This window comes from Myotis brandtii, unplaced genomic scaffold, assembly GCF_000412655.1.
Source record: "Myotis brandtii unplaced genomic scaffold, ASM41265v1 scaffold698, whole genome shotgun sequence".
NCBI classification, from domain to species: Eukaryota; Metazoa; Chordata; class Mammalia; order Chiroptera; family Vespertilionidae; genus Myotis; species Myotis brandtii.
Window position 1 is genome coordinate 1,356,765 of NW_005370731.1, and position 8,725 is coordinate 1,365,489.

The window sequence follows — 8,725 nt, forward strand, 5'->3', positions numbered from 1 at the left end:
GCCCAGGCCTCCAGGTAGCAGCTGACGAGCTTGTCGGCCAGGTCCACGGCGTCCATGGGCAGTAGTGCCCCCCGCGGGATGCGCCCGTAGCCGTCGCGCAGGGGCACGGAGAGCAGCTTCATCTTGAACTTCTTGAGCTCATCAGCGGTCAGCTCCTCCAGCGCATCCAGGATGGCGTCCCGCGTGCCCGCCATGGCGCCGGGGTCCCCCGCCGCCGCGGCTGCAGCTCACCGGGGTATCCGCCCACCAGGAAGTCTCCTCTGGGGCGGGACCTGCAGCTTCCCGCCTTCTCCGACACCGCCTCTGCCCCAGCCCGTTGCCCTGGGGTGGGAGTTAGGTCATCCCAGACTAGCCCTGTGTCCCTTCTCCCGCCGCCTCCACTCCCAAGGCCTCCGGTGCCAGTCCCTTGGCCATGGAGAGGGGGCGCCAGGAACCGATCCTCCAGCTGGTCCGCCAGGTGGGACACGGGAGACCAGACGGGAGAGGGAGGCGCTCATGGGTGGTGCCCGCGACTCCAGGCTTGCACTAGCTGGCACGGACCAGGAACCCAGTTTACTGGCGTGCCAAGGCTTAGAATCTTGAAATTCAGAAGCCCCGACATCTCCCCCTTCCCCTGAACCTTAGCATCCTCTCTCACATGCCAGAGGATGTTAGAATCAGAATCCTAACAGCCAGAACCTTGTAGCTCCCAATTCCACATACTGGGGGGAAATGAGGTATTAAAAAAAGGGAGGAGAATAGCTGTGTGTACTTTATCTCTCAGCCTCCGTTTCCTCACCTGTAAAATGGAGATAACACCCGCTTATCCACTTAGTAAATATTCCAGCATGACCGGGGCTACCCAGTGGCTCCTGAAACCTTGTCAGGACTTCCTGGGAGAGCCAGGATTTGGTCCCAGGAGCCGAGGTTCTGGGGACGCGATGACAAGAGACACTTGTAATAGTTGAGAAAATTCTGGACTGGAGGGAAAGCCATGGGTGGGAGTCACTCTGGGTGGTTTGCCCCAGGTGAGCAGGTGAAAGCTTGGGGATTGGAGGCCAAGCTGTGCCCAGAATCCTTCGCTTGCTCTTCACACGGCTGGGAAGGCGCGGTTGGTCTGGCCCTGTGGGTCTCACAGCCTTGTCTTGCACCACATCCTGTTCTCCTTCCAGCTCAGTTCCAACCACACTGGCCTCTCAGTTCCTCAGATGTGCCAGGCGCCTCTGCTGCTTTTCAGTCTTTGCACATGCTGCTCCCTCAACCTGAAATCTGTTCCCTCACTCATTGCCTGATAAGCTCTTGAGACTTTAGGTCTCAAGTTAAATGTCACCTTCTCAGGGAGACCAGGTTTAGAATGCCTCCCAGAGTAGTTCATAACACCTGCTCCTTACCTGTAGCTCTCATAGCAATTGTGGCTGCATTGCACTAACTCAGTGTGTGTGTTTAGTACCAGTCTTCCTAGCCTCACATCATGCCTGTCCACATCACTGTTACAGCTACAGCATCCAGAACCGTTCCTGGCCGGTAGTAAGTGCTCAATAAATCTTCGTGGAATCAACAATGAGTGAATGGCTCTATGGCTCAAGGGAGGGTACCAGTAACTGGAAGGGGTGCCTCGCAGCTCCCAGGAGCTGAAGGACTGTGGCCTTGAAGCCGTGCGGTCCCCAGTTGGAATTCTGGCTCTTGTTCCTAGTCGGGTACTGGGACTCCATTTATCCCTTTCAACGGCGCTGTAACAATCACCATTCCTTCTAGTGATGTGATCCTGACATGTTGCACATCCATTTGTTTGTTTATTTATCTGGCATTCATCTCAATTCATCAGAATGTGAGTTTCATGAGTCCCGACCCTTAAGATTAGATAAGGGACACTGTGCCTCTTCCCTTATCCCTGCATATCACCACCCAGGAGCCTTCTTTTTGGGCCCAGCTTGCCCCTGGCATCCAAGCCCAGTCACCTTCCTGCTCATACACAGGAGAACCTGCTGTGGTTTTCACCTGACATCTCCTCAGAGCAAGTGCCAGCACTTTGGTGAGATGTCGCAAGGAGGCAAAGGGACAAGGGGCCCGGGACACACAGCCGTTCCTCTCCTAGAACTGGAAGCCTCACTCCTGCAGTGGTTTCAGGCTGGAACTCAGTGGGAGCAAGTGGTGCTGCTTGATAGGTGCCTGTGCTCTAGGAGAACATTGTAGACACTGAACTCTGGAGGACCCAGGTTTGGGAAGAATCTATGTTATTCTAAGAACAGGTATTAAGGATCTACTAGATGCCCAACCCCATGATAAGTGCTGGTGAAAGACAAATAATAGTGACAACAGCTTTCATTTCTTTAATGTACTATGTTCCGGGCACCGTGCTAAGCACGTAACATTCATAATCTCATTGAATTCTCCCAATAGCCCTATGAGGCATGTGTATTTAGCCCACCTTCCAGAGGAGAAAACTGAGGTTTTTCAGAAATTACCCTGGAAGCCTACGCTGGTAACACCTGAGAAAACAGGTTGAACCCATGTCCATCTGACTCCTAGGCCCAGATGCCAACCACCATTTTAAAGTTCCATGTCTGTCCTCAAAAATTGACAACTTGCTTGGAGAGTTATGTATAAGGGAATTTATGCCTCCTCCAGACTGTCCACAAACACGCTCCGGAGGGCAGGCATTGCAGTAACAGTAATGCTAACAGTAACTTCCTCCTCTTCGAAGACTGCGGAACAGTGGGACAAGCAGGAGAGAAGGGGTGTCAGACCCACTCACATTTGATTCCCAGGCCCTCTGCCTCTTAGCTGTGTGACGTAGGGAGGTCACAGCCCCTCTCTGGGCTCTGCATGCTGTTTCATGAATAGGCTCACCTCATTGAAAAGGACTGTAAGTTGCCCAGGGTCCCCCAGGGAGGTAGAGGTAGAGGTAGAGCCTGCTCATTCCTGGAGACTGCCAGTTGGTTTGCCCTGGGAGGGTGGGGAATAGGGGGCTTGGGCAGCCCTCTGGGAATCCATGGTAATCACTTCTGCCTTGACCCCCTTTTCTGGGGGAAGTCTCAGAGCTCTGAGCTTTGACCCCTGGCAGAAAAGAACCTCCTAGTCTTACCTCTTGGCCCACCCTTGCCCCCTGGATTAGAGCCAGAGCAGTTGGTGGTAAGTTGGTTCCTGGGTGTGACCCTCCACCCAACAAAGTAATCCTTTGATTGCTGGAGCCAGATTGGGCCTTCTGGGTCCAGAGGGCCCATAGACTTCCAGGAATTGGGCAAGTCACTTAATCTCTTTGTGCCTCATGGCCTCCCTGTCAGATAGGAATAATGATGAGGTTATTATAAGGTTACAACTGGATTTAGGAGCTTATAAATGGATTAAGAATTGTGAAGTGCTTGGAACAGGCCTGACACATAGTAGGTGCCTTTGTCATTATTGAAGTTTCTGAGCCTCAGTTCCTCAATTTGGGGATGATGCAGGGAAGATTCATTGGAATAATTAGTAATAATAATTGTAATGATATCAATTGCCAACATTTAGTGAACATTTTCTATAATAATAATTGTAATGATATCAATTGCCAACATTTAGTGAACATTTTCTATGGGCCTGGCATTGTTCTAAGTGCTTTACATGAATTAGCTTGTTGAATCTTCATAACAATCCAATGCTCTGATCCTTAAATAACCCTCATTTTACAGGTGAGTAAATCATGTTAAATAACTTGCCCAAGGTCACACAACAAGGAAAGAGCAGAGTCAAGTTTTAACCTAGCCCTTCCTAAACCCTTTGGTGCCAGCACCCCCACCTGGTGTTTACTTATATTGTCTAGTTTAATCCCCATGACAAGGCTACAGGGCTGGTGTTCTTATCGTCCTTATCCTTATATTGTAGCTGAAGATGCTGCAGCCCAGAGAGGGAGGCGATTTTCCTGAGCTCGTGGTGTCAGCATTCAGGACGTGCTTCTGCAGCGGTCCTGCTTGGGGAGTTCTGGCTTCCTTTGCATGTATCCAATACAAGGGGCTCTCATCTCCCGCTGCACTTGCCACTCCAGCTCTTGGGATGCTCTCCCTTAGGACAACCTAACACCTGCAGCCTCGGAGCTCTGGGCCCCAGCCCTGTCTTAGGGTCAGCGACACTTGTCCTCCTCTCCTCCGCTAGACATGATCCCTGGCCCCTTCTCGTCCTCCAATCTGTTGTAGACAATCCATGTCCCTTCCCATGGTCAGAGGTCAGACCAGGCTCATCTACAGAAAGGGAATGAGTTGACGGTCTCCTCCCTGTCCTGGGTTCCCACTCTTTCAGCCCCAGCCTGGCAGGGATGAAAACTCCAGGTGAGGCCTACCTTCGGGATGTTGACTTTCTGAGCCAAAGTGAAGTGGCTTGTGGTTTCAGAGTCCAGCTCCAGGTATGCTCTTACCTTTACTGCCCTCCTGTTTGCCAACCCCAGGCCAAGTCCGAGCCATCAAAAGTGGCAGAGAGACAACCAGAGACTTAGAGATCCAGTGGGGAAATCAGACTTCTCTGGATCCTGGGAGAAAGCCTTAGCTCCCTGAGACTGCTCACATATCAGGAGATTCAGTCTGGAGTCATTTGTTCAGGTAATTGCTCCCATTCAAAAAAATAGTAAAACTCTTATCTCTTCCTGAGGGGCCCAAGTGATTACAGCTTAACAAAGTTCCTAGGCTAAGCCCCAAGGTGCCAGGCAGCCTGGAGTAGCTTCCTAATCAGGCCAGCGTGCACCAAGCAAGATCTTCAAGCATTCCAGAAGAAATGAGCCCCAGGGCTTGGAGACAAGTCCAGAGCTCGGAGACTTGTCATAAAAGCCAAGATGTGCAAGGAGCTATCCTGACTCCTGAGGAGATTTATTTAGACATTTAAGCAGAGGAGGGGGACAGTTGCCTCCTCCCTCCTCTAAAAAGATATTTTTTTTGCCCTAGCTGGTTTGGCTCAGTGGATAGAGCGTTGGCCTGCAGGCTGAAGGGTCCCAGGTTCGGTTCTGGTCAAAGGCACGTGCCTCAGTTGCAGGCTTGATCCCTGGCCCTGGTTGCAGTGCCTGCAGGAGACAACCAATTGAGGTGTCTCTGTCATCACTGATGTTTCTGCCTTTCTCTCTATATATATCCCTTCCTCTCTGAAATCAATAAAAATATGTTTTTTAAAAAAAATTTATGGATTTTTAGAGAGAGAGAAATATCAGTTGGCTGCCTCCTTCACACTCACATGGGGATTCGAGCCCACAACCTGGGCATGTGCCCTGACCAGGAATCAAACCAGCAACCTTTTGGTGCAGGTGCTGATGCCCAACCAGCTGAGCCACACCAGCCAGGGTGCCTCCTTCCCCTTAAAAAGCAGGAAAAATAGTTATTTTTTATTGATTTTAATATATTTTTATTGATTTCAGAGAGAGGAAGGGAGAAAGAGATAGAAATATCAATGATGAGAGAGAATCACTGATTGGCTGCCTCCTGCATGCCCCCAACTAGGGATTGAGCCCACACCCCGGACCATGTGCCCTTGACTGGAATTGAACCTGGGACCCTTCAGTCTGCAGGCCGACGCTCTATCCATTGAGCCAAACCAGCTAGGGCAGGAAAAATAATTTTTGTTGCTCACCTATGGGGTATCTGGCTACTCTCACAGGTTAATGGACCTGGCTCTCATCCCATCATCCCAGGGCACAGGGGGCTAAACATTTACCACTTACTGTGAGTAATTAATGAGAAGTCTGTCTCTGATCCAGAACACCTTGTGTGCAAATTTGGTGTAAAACACATAAACATGAATATTAAAATCCCGAGAGAGAGGCAAAGAGAGAGTCCAAAGAGGAAGTTAAGTGACTGAAACAGAAACAGAAACTCTGAGAGACAGAGAGCGGTCGAGGAAAAGAGCAAATCCGGGTAAAGGCTGAGAGGGGGTGCCTGGGAGGCCAGAAGCTCCTGTGTTGATTTCTTTGCTGAGTATGTACTGAGCACCTGCTGGGTGCCACACACTTACTTTTAAGTTGGAGACAAGCAGTGAACACACGTATGCTGGTAGGAGGAGACGGGCGAAAAACGAAGTTAAATATTTTGCATGTCAGGTGGTGATAAATGTTATGAAGACAAGGAAAGCAGGGAAGGGAGACGTGAGATTTAATATCAGGGAGTTAGGAAAAACTGCACTGAAAAAGTGACATTGGCTAAAGATCTTCCTTTGAGAGACCAAGGTGGCCCACTTCGAGGATCAGGTGTCGGATGAGGAGAAGGTATGCATAGCTGCTAATTCATCACTCATGCACCCCCAGGGGAATTTATTTATTTATTTATTTATTTATTTATTTATTTCAGCAGGCAGCTAGACCTGTGTTCAGTTTCAATATCTCAATTTCAATATTACAATTACAAAAGAAATGTCAATATTACAAAAGAGGAAACTGAGGTACATAAAGATTATCATGTCCCAAACCACATAGCTAATGCATTCAAGGGCCAGGATGGGGATGTGCCCGAAACCAAGGCACATGCCCCCGACCGGAATCCAACCCGGGACCCTTCAGTCCACAGGCTGACGCTCTATCCACTGAGCCAAACCGGTTAGGGCAAAATTCCCTTTAAGTTTGATCACTTATGGAAAGAAGCAAGTGTCCCCCAGCCAGAGGAAGTAGATGGAGATCTGAAGTCTTGGAGAGAATCCTGTGACAGCGCTTTAAGGGCCTATGTGAAAGACCATTATTCCAGTGGCTTCTGTACTGTTAAGTATCTGCCTGTTTCATTATGAGAGTATTTAATTGCTTTCCTTTACCCATTCTTTGAGGGCATTAGCCAGCCAAATATCACTTCTTTCTTCTTAGGTACAGTCAAGTTCACCATCACACCGCCTACAGCCCAGGTGGTTGGAGTACTTAAGATTCAGGTACACTATTATGAAGATGGCAATGTTCAGTTGGTTAGTCATAAAGACGTACAGGATTCAGTAACTGTTTCGAATGAAGCACAAACTGCCAAGGAGTTTATTAAAATCATAGAACATGCAGAAAATGAGTATCAGACAGCAATTAGTGAAAATGATCAAACAATGTCGGACACCACATTCAAGGCCTTGTGCCGGCAGCTTCCAGTTACCCGCACAAAAATCGACTGGAACAAGATACTCAGCTACAAGATTGGCAAAGAAATGCAGAGTGCTTAAAGGCTGAATGTAAGATTCCTCAGTACATGGAAAGAAAGGTTTCAATGTATGGTCATCCTATATAATGAAAGGGTAATATGCAAATTGACCCTAACAGCAGAATGACTGGGAATGACTGGTCACTATGACACACACTGACCACCAGGGGACAGACGCTCAATGCAGGAGCTGCCCCTGGTGGTCAGTGCACTCCCACAGGGGGAGCTCTGCTCAGCCACAAGCCAGGCTGACGGCTGCCAGCATAGTGGTGGTGGCGGGAGCCTCTCCTGCCTCCTCAGCAGTGCTAAGGATGTCCGACTGCAGCTTAGGCCTGCTCCCCGCTGGCAAGTGGACATCCCCTGAGGGCTCCCAGGCTTCCAGAGGGATGTCTGACTGCCAGCTTAGGCCCAATCCCCTGGGGAGCGAGCCTAAGCCAGCAGGTGGACATCCCCCGAGAGGTCCCAGACTGCGAGAGGGCACAGGCCAGGCTGAGGGACCCCCCCCGACTGCGCAAATGTTTGTGCACCAGGTCTCTAGTATGATAAATAAGTGATTTATAAACAAGAGAGATATTTTGCTAGGGCTTTCAAAGTTAACAGGTTTTCTAGCCTCATGGAATACTGTTGAACCTATAGCATTGTCTTGATACTTTTATGTTCTCTGACTTGTAATTTTCTGTTTTCACTATATCTACCTGTAAATTTTTTTTTTTAATTCTGCCACATTTAATGATGGAGAGAAAGATCTATCCTGGAGTCATTTTACTGTTTAGAAAATTTTCCTAGCCATAAAGCCCTGTTTCTGATATAGACAGGTAATATGTTCACTGCTTTTATACCCCTGTCCTTCAAAGCACACCTGGTACTTCCATGGTTTATACTGATCATCAACAGCTAAAGAGGCTGTGCTACCAACTGTAGCCGAATGGAAGACACATCCATCCTCTCCCTCAACTGCCTTGATCATCTCTTAGAGCATTGCGTAACTGTAGTTTTCAAAAGTTTGGATCAGGGCTTTTCAGGTCCTTTTGTTGGGCACAGGAAGTTTTCTGGGAATTCCATCAGAGCCAGCTTCTCCGGGGAAGTTGTTTTTAAATCCAAAGACTTGAACCACCTTCCCTGCACATGAATGTGTTTGCTTTTTCCCTTCTTTATTGTCTCCTTCCCGTCTAGTACCATTATAGTTGTAGACATCTGCATTTTTAGCAGAGTTTTACCCACTATTGTTTTTTTAATATCCCAGAACTGCTGACATACGAGGGATGTAATAGAGTATCAGAGTTGAAAGATGAAGAAATAATAGGTATCTGTGCTTTAATACATGTGGCAGGATTGTACTATAGGCAAACAAATCAAACAGCTCTGTAAATCACAAACAAAACCTAAAAATGAACCAAAGTGAAAAGGATAACTTCCCGGCAGTATCTTTCTATTGTAGCCTGTTATTTAAGGGAATACTAGTGATTTGTTCTAAATAGGATGTAAAACTTGTTCTACATGACTTTTCCTCAGTCCTGCCTGCCAAGAACTTAAATGTAACTGTGATATAGCAACCCTTCTAGGTTTATGGGCAGGTATATGTGTGATCTCAGAATACACAGGTGACATAGATATGATATGACAACTGAAAT

The 8,725-nt window shown here is 48.3% G+C and overlaps 1 protein-coding gene and 1 pseudogene across 1 annotated transcript in view; one reads left to right on the top strand and one right to left on the bottom strand.

Annotated features, from left to right (window-relative positions):
• The window catches only part of LOC102257170 (apoptosis-associated speck-like protein containing a CARD), a 1,697-nt gene extending 1,002 nt beyond the window's left edge, over positions 1–695 (bottom strand). The window contains exon 1 of the mRNA XM_014529790.1: positions 9–695. Coding sequence (XP_014385276.1) covers positions 9–194 — 186 coding nt within the window. The 5' untranslated portion in view covers positions 195–695. The remainder of the gene's footprint in view (positions 1–8) is intronic.
• Positions 193–7,116, top strand: LOC102241299 (annotated as a pseudogene).
• Positions 7,117–8,725: the final 1,609 nt, after the last annotated feature.